Source organism: Panthera onca, chromosome A2, assembly GCF_046562875.1.
Source record: "Panthera onca isolate mPanOnc1 chromosome A2, mPanOnc1 haplotype 2, whole genome shotgun sequence".
NCBI lineage: Eukaryota > Metazoa > Chordata > Mammalia > Carnivora > Felidae > Panthera > Panthera onca.
The window spans coordinates 14,857,941-14,882,206 of NC_138340.1; the positions used below are offsets into that span (position 1 = coordinate 14,857,941).

The window sequence follows — 24,266 nt, forward strand, 5'->3', positions numbered from 1 at the left end:
TTTTACCTTTATTTATTTTTGAGAGACAGAGACAGAGCACAAGTGGGGGAGGGGCAGAGAGAGAAGGAGACACAGAATCCGAGGCAGGCTCCAGGCTCCGAGCTGTCAGCACAGAGCCTGATGCGGGCCTCGAACTCACAAACTGTGAGATCGTGACCTGTGCCGAAGTCAGAAGCTTAACCGACTGAGCCCCCCAGGCACCCCTTTAATGTTTATTTTTGAGAGAGAGCGAGAGAGAGAGAGAGAGAGAGAGAGCGAGAGAGAGCATGAGCTGGGGAGGAGCAGAGAGAGACGGGGACAGAGGATCCAAAGCAGGCTCTGTGCTGACAGCCAAGAGCCTGAGGCGGGGCTCAAACTCATGAGCCGTGAGATCATGACCTGAGCCAAAGTTGGACGCTTAACTGAATGAGCCACCCAAGTGCCTCTCCCTGCTTTTATACTGTTATCAACTGTAGTTACCATGTTATATATTAGATCCTCACTTGTATCAAGATCACTTGTATTAGGTCCTCAATTGTACAAGACCCACTTCTATCTCTAAAATTGCCGGGGCTGTTATACGGCTACCTTTGGCAGGAGCTGGGGAAGTATTCTTAACTAGCCACATTATCATCTTCCTCATCCGAAGTGGGCTTCTGCTCATGAAGATACTGAAGATTTTGTCATTTAATGACAAAATCATTAGATGACAAAATTCTCAATAGCAATTATGTTAAGTTTTTGAATTTTACTGATCAGGAAAAACATAATGACATGTAACATGCAGGACAGATTAATATGCACAACATAATCCCAGTTTTGTTTAAAAAATATAATTTACATACACACATACATGCCCCACACATGGAAGTTCCAAAATGTTAATAGTTGGTAATATCTACAGAGTTTGCATCATGTCAAAGGGGTATTGATAAACAAAGTTTTTATCATACATTTTTTCCGAATTTTCTAAATTTTCTGTAATGAACTTGTATTATCTTTAAATAGGAAAAAGATGCCATTTTAAAAAATACCCCATATACTCTAAAGGAAGACCAAGTCCAAAATATTTACACTTATTCAGTTTCATCTTCATTGTCAAAAGAAAGGAGGGAACTGTTCTTGATTTGCTTTTGTGAGTTCTTTTTAACGGAGTCCTGCTTATTTATTTGACCTTCATTTGCCTTTTTCTTTTTTGAGCTTGCTGTTAGACCTGAATATTTTTCATCTGAGGAACGCTTGACTGGTTTTCGATACATGATCCTTCCATCAGCAATAGCTGGCTCTTCATCTGCAGCAAAGACAAAGTTAAAGAACTTTCTTCTCTCATTTTGCCTTTATTGGAGAGTCAAATGGCAAGAAAAATCTCAGATGGTATTTAAAGATGTCCTGAGTCCATTCGATCTGGTCTTCTCCACTGCTTCTAGCTACATACCCACAAGATGGGCAGTCACTTAATAAAAACTCACTTCCTGTGAAGTATTCCATAACATTGCCAGTCCCCAATTAGTTATAATCTGGCTGTATTTTGAAGTGTTTTGAAAAGTGATTGTTTTGAACTCTAGCATTTTTCCTTAAAGCAATGTAATTAATATTTAGGAATAATGAAAAACATACCATGTAGCATACCGCAGTTCAGGCACTGATTAAATAAATACACCTCTGTTGACTAATTTGTAAACCTAACCACTTTTTTTTTTAAACAGGATGTTTTTATTTAAATTTGCACTTTATCCTTGTAACAACCCAGTAAAGTAGGTACCAATCATTATTGTCTCCATTTTACTGATGAGGGAACTGAGGCTGAGACGTGAAATAACTTGTTCATGATCACACATCTGGTGAGTGTTACAGCTGAAGTTTGAACCTAGGACCGTCTCCTTCAAACATACCATACTATTACATAAGATAGTTTCGTATGTCAGGCTCCTTAAATTGTTAGAAAAAAAAAATCAGATTACTTCCAGACATACCTGCTTTGGCAGCCTTTATTTCTGCTTTAATTTTCATGACTTCTTCAGCTGACAGGTCTCCCTTTTTTAAAATCACCACTTGGGGCTGTTCATCTTCTTTGTCACTGTGATCACCATCTTCATCTGGGAGCTGAAGCTGGATTCTCTAGGGGAAAACACAAACACCACATGCAGACGTCCGACCTTGAACCAAATACAACCATGAGACACCGTGATTGCTAAGGGAGAAGGGTAACTTTATTGACAAAATGTGTTTGGCAGTGAATTTCCAAGTAACTCTTAAGAGCCTAACCCTGCCACACTAGGGAAGAGACCCACCTGCCGGTTACCCTGAAGTGCCTGCCCACAGGGATTAATTTCCATCTCAGCAGGACCCCAGCTCACGGTTCCCAGTGTCAGGGGCCCTCTGCTTCAAGTACTGCCCACCCAGCCGACTTGGGGCAGTGCTGAACCACATCAATTCTGTCTGCTCTTCACCAACTGTTTTCACTTCCATCTCTTCTCAAAGTTAGACAAAAAATAACGCCGAAGTACAGAAGGCAGCAAGTAAAAGGTGTTCTTCCACCTCTGATTATCTCTCCTCCATCCTACAGCCATTTCCTAAGTGTATAAAAATATGGAAGTATGGAAAACATTCTGTATGCAAAAAGAAGACTGTACATATTATGGGACTTGATTTCTTTTCTTTCTGAAATTCCCCAAACATAAAAGTACAGAGAATACCAACAGAAAACATGTACTCACTATACACATTACAAGCGGTAACCTTGGGTCAGTTGATTCATTTTCAAAAAATGTCAGCTACCATAAAAGCCCCACTCCTCCAACTTCTTTTTTTTAAGCTTATTTGAGAGAGAGAGAGGGAGAGAAGGAGAGAGAGCTCACGCACGCGCGCATGTGGGGTAGGGGGCAGAGAGGGAGAGAGAGAATCCCAAGCCGGCTCTGTACCGTCAGTGCAGAGCCTGACTCGGGGCTTGAACTCCTGAACTGTGAGATCATAACCTGAACTGAAACCAAGAGTCGGATGCTTAACCAACTGAGCCGCTCAGGCACCCTGCACCCCAACTTTTTTACTCAAAAATAATCTTTGTATAGCACCTTGGAATTATCTGTTAATATGAAATTCTGTATTTTAAAAACCACTGCCTAGTATTTAATTATACATATGGTCATCTCGTGGTTTATTTGACCAGTACCCTGTACGTAAAAATTTTGGTTGTTTCTAGTTTTTTCCACTATGCACACATTTTTATTTACTTTTTCTACTATGCACTTATTTTTGTTCAATTTTGTGAACTCATGTGTAAGATAAATTCCTGGAAGTGGAGTTGCTGGGTTGAAAGGTATGTGCATACACCGCACATTATTCAAATAACTTGTTACTGCACCTCTCACAGAGCCTTCCTTGTCTCCCAGACAAGGCAACAAAGCCCTACGGCACCTGGCCTAGAAACAGAGCTTTCTCCTACACCACACTCATGGCCTCTGGACTCCAGCCGGGTTGGAGGACTGCAGACACATGACCATATTAGCTCCTTTGCCTCCCCTATCTCTGCACCAGTTCCTAGTGCCTAGAAAGCCCCACTGCCCCTGATGTATACCTGCTCAAGCTGCCTTCTAGACTCAGATTCTTTAGAAGTACTTTCCTGATCTCACCTTGTCTTCCTTCTCACACTGTGCATAGCTCATAGGGTACATGTACCATACTGAGTTGCCAATATTTTTCTATCTGGTTCTGCTAGGTGAGTTCCTTTGACGTTCTAGAGGCTCAGAGCCTGGCAAACAGCAGGGGCTCAAGAAGTATTTGTTGATCTATTCATGAATGACTAATAGGATGAAAAATGATGAACCTGAAAGCCCTGGCCGGCAAGTTACAGGCAAATTCGCTCATTTTGTCTACATCCCAAATCTGCTCGATCACTTCACAAGTGCATTCTCTTTAATAACATCCATGTTAGTTCACTGATTATTCATTAGTTTTGCATTATTTTTTTCTGAAAGTTTCCAATAAATGATCACAAACTAGTAGGTAATTAGTACTAAAATTTTTAAATGTTTATTTATTTTTGAGAGAGAGAGAGAGAGAGACGGAGCACGAGCAGGGGAGGGACAGAGAGAGAGGGAGACATAGAATCCGAAGCAGACTCCACGCTCTGAGCACAGAGCCCGATGTGGGGCTCAAAACTCATGAACTGTGAGATCATGACCCGAGCCCAAGTCAGATGCTTAACCAACTGAGCCACCCAGGAGCCCCAGTAAGTATTTTTAACCAAGGAAATGGGACAGTGAAATAAAATAAATCCTGGGGTGCCTGGCTGCTTCAATAGGTGGAGTATGCGACTCTTAATCTTGAGGTTGTGAGTTCAAGTCCCACAATGGGTGCAGAGGTTACTTAGAAATAAAATCTTTAAAAAAATTCCCGGTGTTTATTAGACTGAGAATCATTAATTCTGACTTCTCTTTTTGTTTATACGACTGGCTGGAAAATAAGAGAAATGGTTAAAGAAACAGTGGTTGTTCAAAGCCACTCCTGAATTGACTCTCAAGAAGGTGAATAAGGTAATTTAACTTGACTATATAATGATTTCCCATGAAACTCTTCTTTTTGTTAACTAGATTACTAGATTGACTAGATTACTAGATTGACTAGATGACTAGATTGATGATTATATTGCCAACCTGATTAAGAGTGCAGTTGGTTTCTCAAACACAGAAACATAGGGGTATTTTTCTGTGGAAAAGTCTCTTGCATAAGTTTAAGTCACTGATATGAGTTGGAAAGTACCACCCCCACCCCAGGTTCTCCTAAAACAGCATTCCCAGCTAGAATCTTCAGGGTGTTAACTACACACACATGATCATCACAAGGACTTCAAACAAACTATAAAATTAGGTTTCATAGTCTCCTCATTGATGAATCCATATCTGTTTTCTCAAATCTCATCCTTTGTGTCATCATCACCGTTTTTGGTCCTGGGGATCCGTCACTCCCTGATCAAATTCTCTCTAACCAAAAATGGCTCCTTGTTGCCAAGTGAATAGTCCATATGGCTTTCTCTCCAACCGGTTCCTCAATCACACAGTCCATGCTTTACCATCTTTTTTTTTTTTTTTAAAGATTTTACTTTTAAGTCATCTCTACACCCAACATGGGGCTCGAACCTACAACCCTGAGATCAAGAGTCGCATGCTCCACTGACTGAGTCAGCCAGATGCCCCGCTCACTCACCATCTTTACACCTTTATCCACCCTTCCTTCCATCTCTACCTGCTGACCTACCCATGCTCAAGATTCAATCTAAGTTATCCCTTCCTCTTGAAGCCTTGCCTGATGATAAGCACAGTCAACAGAACTGGTCACCTACTATTTGGTCCAGGCACTGTGCCAGGTGCTAGGAAAATACAGAAAGATTAAGATACTAACTCAGAGAGTTTGATTTAGTGGTGACAATCACAGGAAAGCAAGTAGTTGCAATGCAAAAAGATGAATATCACAGATATGGACAAAGTGAACAGAGGAAAAGTATTTGTAGGAGCTTTGAAGAGATTCACAGAGGTGGTGACCTGTGAAGGCAGAGACGAAGCAGCGAAGAAGGTTTTTTTTTTTTTTAATTAATTAATTTATTTTTATTTTTTATTATTTTTTTAATGTTTATTTATTTATTTATTTATTTAATATATGAAATTTACTGTCAAATTGGTTTCCATACAACACCCAGTGCTCATCCCAAAAGGTGCCCTCCTCAATACCCATCACCCACCCTACCCTCCCTCCCACCCCCCATCAACCCTCAGTTTATTCTCAGTTTTTAACAGTCTCTTATGCTTTGGCTCTCTCCCACTCTAACCTCTTTTTTTTTTTTTTTTTTTGCGAAGAAGGTTTTAAAAGAATATGGTATTTTGGAGATACATCTCTGTGTTCTTTCATTTTCTTTCACAATGCCTGGACTTAGCATATTCTCATTGGATTGAGGAATTTCACACAAGTCAATCTTGTTTCCTTTACTAAACTCTTAAGTGACTTGAGGGGCGGGTATTAGTGAAAGTGCTAGACACAGAATGCTAAGTAAATTCTTTATTTCTCCACACATCCCCTAAGCATAATAGTCTCTTCCTACTGAAAGAGATAGGGCAGGTTTTGGCGTGAACCAGTTAGGGCTGAAGCCTGGGAGGGCTCAGAAGTTGACTCCCACTGATCTCTATCCTTAAACTATAGAGGGACTGCTCTTTCCTAAAGCTCCTCTTCTACTTAGATCCAAAATATTCTTAAATTTTTTTTTTTCAACGTTTTTTATTTATTTTTGGGACCAAGAGAGACAGAGCATGAATGGGGGAGGGGCAGAGAGAGAGGGAGACACAGAATCGGAAACAGGCTCCAGGCTCCGAGCCATCAGCCCAGAGCCTGACGCGGGGCTCGAACTCACGGACCGCGAGATCGTGACCTGGCTGAAGTCGGACGCTTAACCGACTGCGCCACCCAGGCGCCCCAGATCCAAAATATTCTTAAACATACTTTTAGTGGGGAGAAGGAGGAGGGAGGTGTGGTTGTTAAACAATAAAGCATAACAATAGATCCAGGGCATTCTTCCAAAGATCCAGACTCCAGGTCTAGGACATCAGGTCATTTGATCGAGCGGCCTTCAGTAACTTTATCTGGAAAACGAGACTACGCTACCACCCATCCTGCTAACTACAGGTTTTGGGATAAGCAAGTAAGAGAGAGAAAAGTGATCTTTCTTAACCATCTACCAAGGACGAGGCGCTTTACCTGGGTCCAGTCATTTTCAAGAATACAACAGCACTACGAAAAACGACAAATATCTTCCTGGGTATAAGAGGCTGTAGTAGTTTGAAGAGGACCAGCCTGGGGACTGAAGCCCACCCAGATTAGGGGCTGGGCGCAGGTGAGGGGAGGGACCCGTCACTGCCAGGCAGGCCTTCAAGTCCAGGCAGAAGCCGGAAGTAGCGGGAGGGCAGCGTTTCTCCGGTAACGCAACTGCCCTGGGCTCACCTTGGTCTCCACGGTGGGCCCTTCTTTGTAGCCGACCCTCTCTTTGAAGCGGGCCAGGAACGCCGGCTCGGCTGGCCGCACATACGAAACCTGGTTCCGCTTGCTCATGGCTGTCCCGGGAAAAGACAGGTTCCCTGGGCCCGCTTGAGAGTGTACGTTGGTTATGGCGCCTGCTCGTGACGTCACGCAGTCCCCGCCCCCTGACCGGAGGCCGGGCAACATGGCAGCCCCCTTGCTGGCGTCAACGTCCGACCGGAGCGCCAAATTCAAATTTGCGGCCATCTTGAGCGTTCGGAATCCCGGCGCGCTGCGCGGCTGGAGGTGGGGGTATCCGCTGCATTGGTCTTGGGATCGAGGCGTGAGGGCGCCATGGCGCCCGGCTGCAAAAGTAAGTAAGGAGCTCCGGCTTCGTGACCCTGTCTCCGCCCCCAAATGCAACTGTGCAGGACGGCAAGCCCCAGCCGCCCTCAGGGTTCCCGGCTGGGCGTGAAGGGCAGAAGCGGACCTAGCGTCGCGGGGCGTTTGGGACCTCTCTCGGACCCGCAGTCAAAACGCGGCTCGAACAGCTGTCTTCCCTTGTCTCTGTGTATTGGGCCCACGCCACAAGCCAGGCACAGTTCTAGGCGCTTGGGCTGAGCAGGGAACCGGAGAGCCCTCCAGGAGCTTGATGTCCAGCGACCTGCTGGTTCTTCCTTCCCGTTCTCGGTTCTGTCGTTTCGTCGCTGCCCTATTCCCGTGTCCCGACCGGGGCTGTCTCTAAGTATCCTTGCCTGAGGTCGGCCCTGGCTCTCACCACCTTCTACGTGTTTCCACGTTACTGACTGTCCTGAATGGGAGAACTTTTCATGCTCCAAGCACGTCTTTGCCTTCTGGAGGGCCTGCTGTACAATTTCAGATAAGCACAGGATGTCCTTCTATTATCACAAATTCCTCTTTTCTTCTCAAGGGGACCCGTTCCGTTTCTTCCTTTTAACTTTGGAGAGGAGCACTGCCGATTTTGATAAACCCTCCAGTTTTCACTAATCGTCCTTTGGCGTTCTCGTGTACGTGCCCCATGTCTTACATTGCCTAATCCTTTAAGGATTAGATTTTGAGCTAATTCGATGAATCTTGGTGAGTGGTATGAATGGTAATGAGGAGAGGCCGATGTTAGAAGATTGAAGAAACTGAATTTGTGGTCGTTGACGAGACTTCCAACAACATTAACGCTTGCAGCTGTCAGTTGTAATGGTTTCTGATGGATTTGTTGTTTTCGTTAACTTTTTAGGTCATCACAGTGTGCTCTCTTTTTCCATCTGAAATGTTTCTCTTGTCATTTTCAGTATGCAGGGAATATTAGCGCGCACATTGGTTCATTTGTGGAGTGAAATGTTGAGTGTGCGTTCTGCACAACCATGGTATTCTGTAAATCTGGACTCAAACGAGAGAGTTGATAACCTGTGATAAAATTAGAGCATCTGTTTACATAATGGAAAGTGACATCTGTGTGTCACTGTCTATGAAAGGACTCTGACCTATCTGTAAGTGATGGGAACAAGGGTATTCACAGCTCTCTTGTGTGAAAATGGTGATTTCCATGGGAAACGCTTATGTTCCTTGAAGTCTCTTAACAACCTCAAGGTTGAGGACATCCCAAGTGCTGCTTGCATTCCCAGCAGTCCAGAGATCTGGAGCAGGACTTGGGGAACTCAGGCAGTGCTCCCCACCACTGTTACTTTTGCCAAAGCTACACAGGGACTATTTCTTTGCTGCCAACTCTTGGAGAAGCTGCGAAGGAAGGGCAGGTGGGGAACTGGGCAATCTGGTGTATTTCCCACTTCACAGATCTTCATCTGCTTGAGGGGATATAGCTGCCAAGGGTAGTTTCCAGAACAGTTGTTCTGTGTGAATATTTACTTTGAGCTTCTGTGCTATGAAATTAAGAATAGGGGCGCCTGGGTGGCTCAGTCGGTTAAGCGTCCGACTTCAGCTCAGGTCACGATCTCGCGGTCCGTGAGTTCGAGCCCCGCATCGGGCTTTGGGCTGATGGCTCAGAGCCTGGAGCCTGCTTCCGATTCTGTGTCTCCCTCTCTCTCTGCCCCTCCCCCATTCGTGCTCTGTCTCTCTGTCTCAAAAATAAATAAACATTAAAAAAAAAAAAAAAAAGAAATTAAGAATAGAAATAAGCAGAATAGGAAGACTAGAAATTAAGGTGTTTTTTTTTTTTTCTAACTGATGTCCTAGTATTTATTTATTCAAAGTTTATTGAGTGTTCACAGTATGTCAGGCACTGCTCTAGATAATGCTTTACAGTTCATTTGGAAGAGAAAGAGAGTAAACTAATATATATTTTGATGACTGTAAGTCCCTTGAGGGAAAACAGGCCCCAGAAGGGGAGTTAGAGTGATAGATAATTGGGTGGGTGTGTATGGAGATAAGCTGGTGTTTCCCATAATTCAAGGTCATGGAATACTTGACCCATACTTGACTAAATACTTGAGTAAGTCCCCAAAGTCAATACTTGAGAGCACAATACTTGAGTAAATCCCCCCCAAAATGTTACAGGCAGAAGGTACAACACGTGTAAAGGTCCCAAAGGGTGGCATGTTCTAGAAATAACAAGAAATCTAGTTTGGTTGTACTGGAGCAAGGAGTGTAATAGGAAACGAGTTGTGGAGGTGGTGATGGGGGAGGCAGGGGCCCTAGATCATGTCCGGTCCTGTAGGCTGTTTTAAGAACTTTGCATACTCCGACTGAGATGGACAACCACTGCAGAGTTTTGTATTTTTGTTTTTACTTTTTTTTAACGTTGTATGTATTTTTGAGGGAGAGAGAGAGAGAGAGTGGAGGAGGGGCAGAGAGAGAGGGAGACACAGAATCTGAAGCAACTTCCAGGCTCTGAGCTGTCAACACAGAGCCCGACACGGGGCTCAAGCCCACGAAATGTGAGATCATGACCTGAGCCCGTTGGATGCTCAACTGATGGAGCCACCCAGGCGCCCCTAAAAAATAACTTTTAGAGGCGCCTGGGTGGCTCTGTCAGTTAGGTGTTTGACTTCGGCTTAGGTCATGATCTCATGGTTTGTGGGTTCGAGCCCCCCGTCAGGCTCTGTGCCGACAGCTCAGAACCTGGAGTGTGCTTCGTATTCTGTGTTTCCCTTTCTCTCTCCTCTTCTCCAACTCATCCTCTGTCTCTCTCTCAAAATAAATAAACATTAAAAAAAAAAAAGAAAAGACATCCACAAGAATAGCAGCTTTAAAAAAAAAAAGAAAAAATAATAAAAAATAACTTTTAATTTTGCTACAATTTATGGAAAAATTGTGAGAGTAGTACAAAGAAATCTTGCATAATATTCTTTACCCGTAGTGACCACTTTCCATTTTGCCGCATCTGCTTTATCATTCTTTCTCCCTCCTCTCTTACCCTCCCAATTGTGTGTGTGTGTGTATGTATACATATTTTTTATGAGCCATTTGAGAGTAAAATGGGGACATGATATACCTTTACCAGTGAGTAAATATGTATACTTTATCAGTGAGTGATTTCTAAAAACAGGTATATTCTGTTGACTAATCACATTGCAGTTATCAAGAAAGTTTACATTGATATAGCACTCTTGTCTAATCCACAGTCCGTATCTTACTTTTATCCATTGTCCAATAATCTACTTTCATAGTTTTTCTCTAGAACCAGATCCTTCATTGCATTTAGTACTGATGTCTGACTTTTTTTTTTTTTTTAACAGTTTGAGATGTAAGTCAGATACAATACAATCCACACCTATAAAGTGTAAAACGGTTTTTAGTATATTCACAGATAATGTGGAACTATCAGCATCGTCCATTAGGACATTTTGGTCACCTCAAAGAAATCTCATACCTTCAGTCCTCACCCTTCCCACCTCCTTATCCCCCCACCCCCAGCCCTAAGTAACATCTACTCTTTTCTTGATTATTCAGAGTGGCGTACTGAAATCTCCAGCTGCTATTGTTGAATTCTCTATTTCTCCCTACTCTTCTGTCAGTTTTCACTTTGTGTATTTTGGTGATCTGATATTAGGTGAATATATGTTTGTGTTATCCTGAGGGGTTGACCTTTGTATCATTATAAAATGTCCCTCTTTAAAATTTTTTTTTTAATGTTTTATTTTTGAGAGAGAGACAGAGTGCGAGCAGGGAGGGGCAGAGAGAGAGGGAGACAGAATCTGAAGCAGGCTGCAGACTCTGAGATGTCAGCACAGAGCCCCACGCGGGGCTGGAACTCCTGAACCGCGAGATCATGGCCTGAGCTGAAAAGTCAGATGCTTAACCAACTGAGCCACCCTGCTGCCCCCATAAAATGTCCCTCTTTATCTCATTTATCTTTTTCTCAACATTTGTTGTTGTTTTGTCCAATTTTGGTTTAGGTGAGATACCGTTTTTAATTCTTTTACTTTCAGTGTATTTTTATCTTTGAATCTAAAGTGTGTTTGCTGTAGATAGTATATAGTTGGAGCACGTTTTCATTAGTCTGACAGTCTCTGCCTTTTAATTGGGTTATTTAATCCATTGGCATGTTGTTATTGATACAGTTGGATTTACATCTGCCATTTTACTTCTTGTTTTCTACGTATCTCACATCTTTTATGTTCCTCTGTTCTTCCTTTACTGCTTTTTGTTAAAAAGCTTTTTAAAAGTTTAAATGCATATCCTAACATTCTAATTAATTTAAGGTAGGCTTCATGCCCAGTGTGGAGCCCAATGCAGGCCTTGAACTCACCACCCTGAGATCAAGTACTGAGTGAGGATCAAGAGTTGGATGTTTGACTGAGCCCCCCAGGTGCCCCTAACATGCACGTTTTATCAGAATTAGCTTTGGGTTTATACTAGCTTAATTCCAATGATATAAACCTTACTCCTATGTAGTTCTATTCCCTCTCACCCCCTTTTTTTTTTGATATTGACGTGGATATGTCAGGTAGGCAGTTAGATGTGAGAATCTGGTGCTCAAGAGAGTGGTCCAGGGAGAAGGTTTAAATTTGGGACTCGTCAACATACACTTAGCATTTAGAACTGTGACCCAAGAACCGTGAGATCATGACATGAACTGAAACCAGGAGTGGGACACTTAACCAACTGAGCCACCCAGGCGCCCCACCTTTACCATCTCTTGAAACATGGGTCTGCTAGCAGCAAATTCTCTCTGAGATGCCTTCTGGCCTCCATCGGTTATGTTGAGACGTCAGCTGGTCATGTAACTGGGTTCGCTTGTAAGTAACAAGTTGTTTTTCTCTTGCTGCTTTCAAGATTTTCTCCTTCTCTTTGGCCTTCACCATTTTTACGATAATGTGTCTGTTTGTGGGTCACTGCGTTTATCCTGTTTGGAATTCATTGAACCTCCTGGAGGTATATGTTGTTTTTTCAATGAGTTTGAGAAGTCTTTGGCTTTAAAATACTTTGAAAATTTTTCCCTGCTATTTAGCTTTTCTCTCCTTCTGGTACTCCCCATTACACCTATGTTGGTGTGCTGAATGGTGTCCCACATTTTTCTGAGGCTTGCTTCACTTTCCTTCATCTGTTTGTTCTTTGGCTTGTATAATCTCTGTTGATCTGTCTTTGAGTTTGCTTATTTTTTCTTCTACCAGTTCCAATATACTGTTGAGCCCTTCTAGTGAGTTTTTATTTCAGTTATTGTACTTTTTGGACTTCAGAGTTTCAGTTTTTCAGAATAATTTCTATTGCTATTCTCTATTTGATGGGACATTGTCATCATTCCTTTAACCCTTTAATTATGATTTTCTTCAGTAACGTGAACATGTTTATAATGGTGACTTTGAGGTCTCCCAACATCTAGATGCTGTCATAGGCAATTTCTCTTGCCAGCTTCTTTTTCTTTTTTGTTTTTCATAGTTTATGGGTCATCCTTTCCTGTTTCTTTGAATGCCTTGTCATTTTTTTTTTGTTGTTGTTGTTGTTGTTGTTGGATACTTAACATCTTAGATAATAAATTTATAGCAACTTTGGATACTGGCCTTTCTACCCTCTGGGGGTGGTTATTTGCCTGTTTGTTTAATAACTGGCTGGATTGCTTTAGTGACATTTGTTTCCCTCCCAACGTTAAGCCTTTGATGTTGCTCCTCAGAGAAGTCCAGTTTTGGGTACGCCCACAGTCACCCTGATGACTTTTGGTGGTTTTGGTGGGGATCTCTCCCTCTTTCCCTGACCACACGTAGCTCTTAAACTTCAGGAATACCAGCTGATTGCCCTGTTGTTTTCCAACAATGCCTGGAATATTGCCTTATAAATCAGTCCAATTAGATTCTTGCCCTTTTGAAGGAAAAGTTTCTGAGGTCTGTGTTTGATATTTGTTCTCATCCCGGGAAAGCCACTTCCAGCTGTCTTAGGTCCCAGTTCTCACCTGCAATTTTTTTTTTTTAAATTTTTTTTTAACGTTTATTTATTTTTGAGACAGAGAGAGACAGAGCATGAATGGGGGAGGGGCAGAGAGAGAGGGAGACACAGAATGGGAAGCAGGCTCCAGGCTCTGAGCCATCAGCCCAGAGCCCGACGCGGGGCTCGAACTCACGGACCGCGAGATCGTGACCTGAGCTGAAGTCGGACGCTTAACCGACTGAGCCACCCAGGCGCCCCTCACCTGCAAATTAACAGGCCTGCAAGTTTTGTTTGAATATTGAATCTCCTCCTAATTGCTTCTCCCCACAACCTTCACTGTTCTTGAGTGTGCCATTGGGCTTGAACTTCTCCTTGCTTTGTTGGAAATGAAGTCAGCTCCTTTGGAACTATCTCTTTGTGGTCTGTCTCTCCCCTTAGGCAAAATCTCTCATCCTAGGCTCTGGAGCTGGGGGTGAGAACAACAACAGTGTTCTTTCAGAGTGACACCTCTGGTCTAGTTGCTGAGTGTTTGTTGGGAGTGGGAGGGTGTGTGTGTGTGTGTGTGTGTGTGTGTGCGCGCACGTGAGTGCCCACCGCAGCAGCCTGGGGTCCTCTTGACTTGCCTCTCCTAGTGGAGAAACACTGTCTCACCAGCCAGAATAAGGGTCGTCAGGGCCCCAGTGTTCTCAGCACACTATGTCCAAGGTAGAGCCTCGTTCCACAAGTGGAGGCTGGGTGGAAGAAGGGAACCCCCACCTCTCAGTCATACTTACCTGGGATTTAGACTTAGGCAGCTGGCTGGAGGCTGGATGAGAAATTGGTAACCTGCTCCTGGGAAGAAAGCCCTCCAAGTAGGAACTGAGTGGGGGGAGGAGGATCCCTGTGTTCTCAGCTGCAAAGTCTGGAGTGGCGACTCCCAACTCGTTGAGCTGGGAGGGAGGGAGCCATCTTGGTTCAATAGACACTCACTTCTCTTGTGAAATTTCCAGTGATCTTGACTAGATGTTTTTTCATTTGCTGTTTGCCTTTATGGCTGTTTCTAGAGGCTTTAAGTGGCTTTTATTTTTTTATTTTACCAGTTTCACTGGACAGTGGGTCAGTATAGTTCCTCTTGCAGTCATGCTGGAAGTTGATCTCTGGCTTCTTTTTTGGCAGAATAATTCTGCCTGCTAGATTGAAAATAGGTGGTAATTGGGGGAACGAGAGAGTGAGAGAAAGAAAAACAGAGACACTGTTGTAATAGCTCAAATAGGTGATGTTGCTGTCATGGTGGTCATAGCAGTGGATTTAACCAGAAGTTGTAGGATTCTTGATGGATTTTGAAGGTAGAGCCAAAGATTGGCTAACAGGTTGGATATGAAGCGTGAGAAAGAAAGGGGTGAGGGATAACTCCAAGGTTTTCGGCCTGAGCAACTGAAAGATGGAGTTGTCATTAATCAAGGTGGAGAAGCATGTTTGGGGTAGGGGTGGGGTGATCAGAAATTCAGTTTTGGACATTTTAAATTTGAGACGTTGCCAACTGGGCCTCCAGCTGGAGATGTCAGGTTGGCAGTTGGATGCAAGAGTCTGTTGCTCAAAAGAGTGGTCCAGGGAGAAGGTTTACATTTGGGACTCATCAACACATACTTAGCATTTAGAACGATGAGCCTGGATGTCCTCACCAATGGAGTGGATGTGGAAAGAAGAGAAGGAAGATCGAGACCTAAGCCCTAGAATGCCTCACTGTCAAAAGGTCAGGGAGCCAAGGAGACTGAGGAGTGTTAGCAATAGAAGAGTAGGGTAGATAAGAATTGGATTTTTAGGGGCACCTGGGTGGCTCAGTTGGTTAAGCAGCCAGTTCTTTTTTTTTTTTTTTTTTTTAATTTTTAATGTTTATTTTTGAGAGAGAAAGAAAGAGAGACAGTGTGAGTGGGGGAGGGGAAGAGAGAGAGGGAGACACAGAATCTGAAGCAGCTCCAGTCTCTGAGCTTGTCAGCGCAGAGCCCGATAAGGGGCTCAAACGCACAGACCGAGAGATCATGACCTGAGCCGAAGTCGGACGCTTAACCGACTGAGCTACCCACGTGCCCTTTAAGTGGCCAATTCTTGATTTCAGCTCAGGTCATGATTTCGGGGTTCGTAAGTTCGAGCCCTGTGCTGACAGCACAGAGCCTGCTTGGGATTCTCTCTCCCTCTTTCTTTGCACCTCCCCCACTCATGTGCACCCCCCCCCCCCCAAATAAATGTTTTTTTAAAAGGATGGGATTTTACATTGCAATTTTTTAAAGTCTATTTATTTATTTTGGGAGAGAGAACGTGAGTGGGGGCAGGGAATGTGAACAGAGAGAGAGAATTCCAAACAGGGTCCATGCTCAGTGCCAAGCCCCACGCAGGGCTCGATCCTATGACCCTGGGATCATGACCTGAGCCAAAATCGAGAGTCCATCACCCAAACAACTGAGCCACCCAGGTGCCCCTATATTGCAATTTTAAATGCCTGTAATAACTTCTTGTCTGTTTTTCTAGCTGAGTTACGCAATGTGACAAACTGTCAGTCTAACCAACCAAGGTAAGAAAAAAATATTGTCACTGAGACCAAAAGAATTAGGGATGTAATATATTTTTTTTAAGTTTATTTTTTTATTTTTGAGAGACGGTGGGGGGGAGCATGTGAGAAGGGGAGGGGAGAAAGAGAGAGAGAGGGGCAGAGGGAGAGAGAGAATCCCAAGCAGGCTCTGTGCTGTCAGTGAGGAGCCTGATGTGGGGCTCCATCCCACGAACTGTGAGATCATAACCTGAGCCGAAATCAACAATCAGGCACTCGGGTACCCCACCCATGCGGATGTAGTATTCTTAGAACGTTTAACAAAGTAAGGGATACTTGTTTCAGCATAAAGCTCAGTTCTTAGCTACCTGGAAATCTGGAAACATCACACTTCTTCCCCAACTCTCCCCCCATCCTCTTACCTTCCAGGCTAAAAGATGGAATCAGTAACATAATTCTCCCTTGGGGTGACTATTTTATTATGGCTGTTAAGAGGGAAATCAGAGACAAGCAATGCTTAGAGCTCCGTGGAATCAACTTCCTTTGAGTTGATTTCACGTAAAAGCTTGTGATGATGAGTATCGTGAAGCAAATCAGTAAAGGGTGTGAGTCACGTGCGACACTTCTAGAAGAGGTGAATGTAAGTGAGTAGGTTGGGGGCTTTGTTGGGGAATCTCAGTATGGAAACATTACAGGCAGTATGGGACTCAGATCCTTTTTTAGTTTTCTCCAGTAAACTTAGGCTGGTACATTTCTTGTCTTTAGTAATGAAGGTGATGCCATCAAAGTTTTTGTGCGAATTCGTCCACCTGCAGAAGGTTCTGGATCAGCTGATGGAGAGCAAAACTTATGTTTGTCTGTGCTCTCCTCTACCACTCTCCGGCTGCACTCCAACCCTGAGCCCAAGACCTTCACATTTGATCATGTTGCAGACATCCACACCACTCAGGTAATGATAATTTTGGAAACTTCACTTTCCTTTTGGATAAGATTCTATGATTTGCGAGGATTTCATTTCTGGTCTCTTTAGTTTGATAGATCTCAGATAAGGAAGCTCAAACATTAAATATTTTAGATGTCATCGATTTTAAAATATTTTGAATTTAATTTTATTAGGTTTTTTTTTCCTTCATCAAACTTTGTACCAGAATGATCAGCCTGCTTTACTTTTCTCTCACCATCCAGTGATGGGGGTTAGTGGAGGTGTATTTTTCAGAGCCAGTTGGGTGATTGATAATAAGTTTGGTTCAGCTTCCTAGTTTAGGGAGAGTATCTTAGTTGTGGCCGCTGTAACAGAAATCTCAAAAACAGGGGGGCTTAAACAGCAAACATTTATTTCTCACTGTTCTGGGGATGGGAATTCTAAGATCCAGGCCAGGAGATCTAGTGTCTGGTAAGGACCTGCTTGCTGGCTTTTAGACACCTGCCTTTTCACTGTGGAGAGAGAGAAAGCAGTTCTCTCGTGTCTCTTCTTAGAAGGGTACTACTCGCCTCACTAGTGCTCCACCCTCATGGTCTGATTACCTCCCCAAAGCCCCAAGTCCAAATACCATGGCGCTGGGGATTAGGGTTTCAACACAGGAACTTTGGGGAAGACACGTTCAGTCCATAGCAGAGAGTAACAACAGGTTTAAGATTACTGTGATGTCAGTAACTGGTTTTCTAATTCAGGACAGTTTAGTTAAGATCTAGTCAGCACCATCCATTAGAACTTTCTGTAATGAGGGAAATGTTCTATATCTGCACTGTCCGTTACAGTAGCCCCTAGCCATATGTGGCTATTTAAGTTTGAATGTATTAAGATTGAATAAAATTTAAAATTTAGGGGGCGACCGGTGGCTCAGTGGCTTAGGCATCTAGCTCTTGATTTGGGTTCAGGTCATGATCTCACAGTTGGTGAGTTCGAGCCCTTCATGGGGCTCCGTGCTGACAGTGCAGAACCTGCTTGGGATTCTCTCTCTCCTTCTCTCTCTCTCTCAAAATAAGTAAATAAACTTAAAAAAATAAAAAACTTTTAAAAATTTATTTTCTCAGATATGCTAGTGCATGTGGCTGTTGAGCACTTGAAATGTGGCTAGTGCGTCTAAGGACTTGACTTTTAAGTTTAATTTTAATTAATTTGAATTTAAATAGCCACATATGGCTAATGACTAGTGTATTAGACATCACAGATCTTGATTATTCCTTTATACACATGGATGTTTTTAGTGAGACATTTGGATCCTTTGATTTTTTTTCATCTAGAACATGGCTGGTCAATGGAAATATATAGTTATCCACCTATATAATTTTAAATTTTCTAGTAGTCATGTTGAAAAAAAGTAAAAAAACAGGCAGACTCACCCTTCCTTCCTTCCTTCCTCCCTCCCTCCCTCTGTCCTTTCCTCCCTCCTTCCTTCCTTCCTTTTGGAGGGACTGGGGGAGAGAGAGAATCTTAAGCAGGCTCTGTGCCCAGCATGGAGCCTGATGCAGGGCTCGATCTCACAACTGTGGGATCATGACCTGAGCTGAAATTAGGAGTTGGATGCTTAACTGGCTGAGCCGCCCAGGTGCTCCAGACTTAATTTTAATCCTATATTTTATTTAACCCAGTATATCCAAAATATCTTTTCAACATGTTATCAATATAAAGCAAATTATTAATGAGGTATTTTCCATTCTTTTTATTCATGCTCAGTCTTCTAAACCTGGTGTATATTTTATACTTATAATAAATCTCAAGTTGGAGTAGCCATGTTTCAGGTGCTCAATAGTTACATGTGGCTCATGGCTACTGTATTAGTGCAGGTTTAAGAATTCTTGCACTGTTGATAAGATTGCATCTACTTATGTGTGTAAAAATGAAAGCAAAAAATCAGGTATTGATTATTTAGTACAAACTTGTGGGAAAAGCACTGAAGAACACATAGGGCCATGTATCTGATGCTAATACCCATATAATATTTGTACGTAATGTGCCGACAAAATTCTGTATGGATTCTAGATGTTAGTTTTAAATCTAGCGTTGTATAGGGGGTTAGTAGACATAATTATGTTTAACGTTTTATCATCTTAGATGTTTTAGCTTTTTTTCAATACTGGATACAATTTTTATTTTATCACAAGTGTTGTAAAGTCTAAGCACACTGTTTTTATTGTTATATTTTAGAATGTAATTTAGGAATGTGGTTCATTTTTATGAAATGTTAACATATTTGGTGCTTACATTTGTAGGAGTCCGTGTTCTCGACTGTGGCCAAGGGCATTGTGGAGTCTTGCATGAGCGGGTATAACGGCACCATCTTTGCATAGTAAGTTGCCGACTCTGTCCTTACACAAGGGTGCAGTCGTGAGTGCTTCTGTTCATCTCTTATGGCCACACCGTGAATTACCACAAACTTAGTGGCTTGAAACAACACAAATGTATTGTCTTTCAGTCCTGTAAGTCCGAAGTCTGACATGAGTCTTGCTGTCTCACTAAAATAAATAAGTGTCCAGGGCTGTGTTCCTTTCTGGAGGCTCTAGGGAGAATTCCATTCATTTCCTTGCCTCTTCCAGCTTTTAGAGGCCACTCATATTACTTGGCTCCAGGCCCCTTTATTTTCAAAGCCAGCAACATGCAACCTTCCAACTCTGCTTCCTTAGTCACATGTCCCTCTGACTACAGCTGGGACAGGTTCTCTAATTCATGTGATTAGATTGGACTCACCTGGATAATGAGGGTGGGGGGAATTAAACGCTACCTTATGGAGAAAAGAGTATTTATATTATTTGAAATTCTTTTCTGAGGAAGATTTGTCTCTTCTCCCCCATTTTTTAAATTATACTTTGGGTTATAATCCAATACCTTATTTTTATCATGTTGCTCATATTGTCCTAGATTGGCCATTGGGAGCTGTTTGAGGCTGGTTTCTGTGTCCTTTTGCTTGAGCACTTCCTTTATGACAACACAAGCTGTTCCTGGCTCATCTGTGTTTTCCCTGTCCTAGGGCTAGAATCAGCCATTTCGACAAGGAGCCCTGGTTCCTTTTATTGGAGAATGGTATTCAGAAACCAGGATGTGGGCACTAGGTGTGTTTGTTGCTACTGGAGTGTCATTGCTTCTAGGCCTTCTCAGTAGACAGCTAGGTAATATATGTATACATACTTAGTCGTGTATGTGGACATACCTGTAATTGTATCTGTATCTATCCGTTTGCATATATATACATTAAGTTAAACATGAGTTCATGCTTATGTCTCTGACTCTAATCCAGGAGGTTAGAATCCATATGGGTTCATTCTAACCTTCCTTCTTTGTTTATCTGTAACTTCCCTTGCTGGCATTGAGAAACCTGGCTGCCACTTTCTATCATCCCTTTACTGATTCGTTCAGCCCCAGTATACATGTAAAGTACTTTCAGAATTGTTATCCTGTATCCCTGTGAGAAACAAATTTACACAGTACAATGTTTATGTACAGTTCATTTTCTTTTTAAAAAAAAAAAAATTTTTTTTTAAGTTTATTTATTTTGAGAGACAGATCAGAGGAGGGGCAGAGAGAGAGGGAGAGAGAGAATCCCAGGCAGGCTCCGTGCTGTCAGTGCGGAGCCTGACGTGGGGCTCGAACTCACGAACTACGAGATCATGATCTGAGCCAAAACCACGAGTCGGATGCTTGACCGACTGAGCCACTCAGGCACCCCTCTTTTTTTTTTTTTTTTTTTTTAAAGCCTTAATAATTTCCAGTCAAAACCTCCTTTTCTAAAGTTACCTAGGTCAGCTCCTTTGCTGCCCACTGCCTTTGGTGTAATGTCACACACTTGTGATGTAGTTATGTGCATTCCATTCTGGGACCGCTGACATCCTAGTTGATGTGTTTTGCTTGTTTTTTAGTTTGCATGCTTTAAAGTTCACCCTTTGTGATAATACAGCTGTATCGTGTTTTGATAAATGTAGAGAGCCATCTATTTACTACCCCGGCACTGAAAATGACTGTTTCTGGGATGTCTGGGTGGCTCAGTCGGTTAAGCGTCCGACTTCAGCTCATGTCATGATCTCGTGGTGATCTCACAGTTCATGGGTTCAAGCCTCGCGTCAGGCTCTGTACTGACAGCTCAGAGCCTGCAGCCTCCTTCAGATTCTGTGTCTCCCTCTCTCTCTGCCCCTCCCCTTTACAACCACATCTCTCTGTCTGTCTGTCTCTCTCTCAAAAATAAACATTAAAAAAATTAAAAAAAATTTTTTTTAAACATTTATTCATTTTTGAGAGACAGAGAGTAACAAAGCATGAGTGGGGAAGGGACAGAGAGAGAGAGGGAGAGAGAGGGAGAGAGAGGGAGATACAGAATCTGAAGCAGGCTCCAGGCTCTGAGCTGTCATCACAGAGCTTGATGTGGGGATTGAACCCATGGACTGCAAGATCATGACCTGAGCTGAAGTCGGATGCCCAACTGACTGAGCCACCCAGGTGCCCCCTCCCCCCATTTTTTTTTTGAAAAGGACCGTTTCTTCACCTTAAAAGTTTCCCGTTTGTCCCCCTTGTAGTCAGCCACTCCCCCTTCCCTCAACCCCTGACATCCAGGGTACACGAATACATTTTCTGTTCCTATAGTTCTGCCTTTTCCAGAGTGTCATATGAATGGAACCACACAATATGTAGCCTTTTGGATCTGGCTTCCTTCTTTTATTAAAAATGCCTATAGGATTTGCCTGTGTTGTTGCAGGCATAAATAACTTTTTTTTCTTTCTCAGTAGTTTTTTTCACTGTATGGATTTATCATCATTTGTTTATCCATTTCCCCGTGACGGGATATCTTAGATGCTTCCAGTTTTTAGTGATTATGAATATATTGCTACAAACGTTTGAATGTTGGTTTTTGTGTGAACATAAGTTTTCAAATCATTTGAGTAAATACCTAGGCATGCAATTGCTGGGTCATATGGCAAGTCTATGATCAACCTTATGAGAAACTTGCCAAATTGTTTTCTATATGTATATTTAAAGTGAGTCATGATCCTCAACTTTCTAAATTTTGGCAGCCTTAAAATATTGCTATAGATTTAATGTGGAATGTGAGATGGAGTCCAGAAGGCATTGTCACCTTGGCATTTGTACAAAGTGAATTTTAGTATCATTTCAGATTTACAGGATATATAGATTAATGGGCATATATTTGTAGTGTATTATTATTATTTTTTTTAGCAGTAGACTTTCAAAGTGTATTTAGAACTAGAGCTTTTTAATAGAATGTAGTGAATTATTTGATACATTTGAGGGGCGGCTGGATGGCTCGGTTGAGCGTCCAACTTCAGCTCAGGTCATGGTCTCGCGGTTTGTGGGTTCGAGCCCCCATGTCGGGCTCTGTGCTGACAGCTGAGAGCCTGGAGACTGCTTCGGATTCTGCGTCTCCCTTTCTGTCTGCCCGTGCCCCTGCCCCACCTACACTCTTTCTCAAAAATAAATAAACGTTAAAAAATTTTTTAAAATATATTTGGGCAGCTAATGCTTTTTGTGCATGTGCCCTTGGTTTATAATTGTCTCAAAACACAAGAAAATAAAAAACACATTAAGAAGTATGAACTTTAGGCTCATATGCACATATATACCAACTTGAAAGTTTGCCTTTGCTTTTCATGCTTACTTTTCAGCTGTGTTCAGGAGAGCTGAGTGTTTTCTCTTGAGCAGTAAGGCAGAGGCCTATTTTCTCATTTGTCTTAAGAGAAGAAAGATTTTTTTTTCCCCACAGAGTATTTTGAGTGGTAAAGTTAAACAATGAATTGGAAATAGAGCCACAATTGCCAGAGACTGTGTTATCTTTAGAACTGGTATCTTTAAATACCTTACAGTTATACTAATTATGTTTAATTTGTGGCATATTCATTAATAATTTAACCAAAATTTCTTTTGGTAGAAGAAGGTAGAAATGAGAAACACTTGGAGAGAAATGAGTGAAAGTTGGATGCTTAACTGACTGAGCCACCCAGATCCCCCTGTTTTTTCTTTTTTTTAATCTTTTGGGGCCATTTAACCAAAAAGTCAATTCAGATTTTTTCTTTAATATTTGGGCTGTGAATCCAAACTAAAGACATTTGACATCCTGATCGACATCTATCTTTCACATAAACGTTTTTAGTTTTAGTTTTTGTTACTCTTGTTTCTTGGGGTAACGGAGGAGACATGATGCTATGCGCAAAAATCAGGCCTGTACCGTAAGGGTTTTTGAAATTGCTTTGTTTTTAAATGAAGACATTTAAGTATCTTTAAAGGCATAATTTAGGAAAGGAATTGCTAAATTGTTAGAACAGAAAAAGTTGAAAACAAAATTCCAGTTGGTTCTGGTTAAATAAATGATACATTCATGGAATACAATGTAGGTATTAAAAATAATGAAGTAGATCTCTATTTACTACATAGAAAAATATCTGAGATAAAATTAAAGGACAGAACAGATCACAGAGCAGTATTTCAGTTTTGTAAATAAAAAGTAAATGAGGGGCACCTACGTGGCTCAGTCTGTTAAGTGTCTGACTCTTGACTTTGGCTCAGCTCATGATCCCAGGGTCATGGGTTTGAGCCCTGTGTCGGGCACCTTGCTGAGCATGCAGCCTGCTTAAGATTCTCTTTCTCTCTCCCTCTGCCCCTGTCCCCAGTTCCTGCGTTCTAGCTCCCTTAAAAAAAATTTTTTTTTTAAACAAAAACTCTGATGGCTATGTTTGTATAATCCTGAAGAATTACCAGAAAATTAACAGTCTAGCTCTTGGTGGTAGAATAGGAGAGAAAAAAAATGAATCATTCACTTTTTACCTAATATATTTTTTTTAAAAAGTAAGCTCAGCACCTAATGTGGGGCTTAAACTTAACTACCCTGACATCAAGAGTTGCATGCTCTACTGACTGAGCCAGCCAAGTGTCTCTACCTAATATAATTTTAAAAAAGAAGGAAAATAAGATCTTTGTGGGGAAAATTTTTTTTATGTTTATTTATTTATTTTGAAAGAGAGAGAGAGAGAGAGAGAGAGAGAGAGAGCATGCGTGCACACGCATGGGAGAAGGGCAGAGAGGGAGAATCCCAAGCAGTCTTCACAATGTCAGGGCAGAGCCCCATGCGGAGCTGTATCCTGCAAACCATGAGATCATGACCTGAGCCGAAATCAAGAGTCAGACGCTCAATCAACTGAGCCACCCAGTCACCCAATGTTTGTGGAGAAAATTTATCTGTTAGTAGACCTTATTAAAGTAGGAGGGTAGTCTTTTAAGTTTTGTGTGTAAAAATAACATATAAAACATTTGTTTTTACAGTGGACAGACTGGCTCAGGGAAAACATTTACAATGATGGGTAAGTGAATTAAAATTTATTATTTGCTGGCTTAATCTACTCTGCAATGACAGCACCTAGGCACCAAGTACATTTTGGGGGAAGTCATACTTTCTATATACTATGTTGACCTCATAAAATTACAGATATT

General features: G+C 42.1%; 2 protein-coding genes across 8 annotated transcripts in view; one reads left to right on the forward strand and one right to left on the reverse strand.

Annotated features, from left to right (window-relative positions):
• Positions 1-232: 232 nt before the first annotated feature.
• KIAA1143 (KIAA1143 ortholog) lies at positions 233-7,148 on the reverse strand. 2 transcript variants are annotated; one of them, XM_060630798.3, is made up of 3 exons: positions 6,964-7,147; positions 1,953-2,097; positions 233-1,270 (listed from the first exon to the last, which is right to left on the reverse strand). In XM_060630798.3, the coding sequence occupies exons 1-3, from the start codon at positions 7,069-7,071 to the stop codon at positions 1,056-1,058; spliced, it is 468 nt and encodes a 155-aa protein (XP_060486781.1). In that variant the 5' UTR covers positions 7,072-7,147; the 3' UTR covers positions 233-1,055. The 2 variants fall into 2 exon arrangements, with proteins under 2 accessions (XP_060486781.1, XP_078299309.1); XM_078443183.2 differs by having other exon boundaries at positions 1,141-1,314; positions 6,964-7,148.
• An 85-nt stretch (positions 7,149-7,233) lies between these two features.
• Positions 7,234-24,266, forward strand: part of KIF15 (kinesin family member 15) — a 77,516-nt gene continuing 60,483 nt past the window's right edge. For 4 of the 6 annotated variants that reach the window (XR_009609600.3, XR_009609601.3, XM_060630776.3 and 1 more), the window contains exons 1-5: positions 7,246-7,351; positions 15,820-15,862; positions 16,604-16,787; positions 19,052-19,128; positions 24,099-24,136. Coding sequence is in view for 4 of the 6 variants with exons in the window: in XM_060630776.3 (XP_060486759.2) it covers positions 7,333-7,351; positions 15,820-15,862; positions 16,604-16,787; positions 19,052-19,128; positions 24,099-24,136 (361 nt within the window). In the remaining 2 variants the exon portion in view is untranslated. Of the gene's footprint in view, positions 7,352-15,819; positions 15,863-16,603; positions 16,788-19,048; positions 19,129-19,806; positions 19,946-24,098; positions 24,137-24,266 lie in introns of those variants that run through there. The other 2 variants (XM_060630775.3, XM_081792601.1) reach the window with 2 other exon arrangements.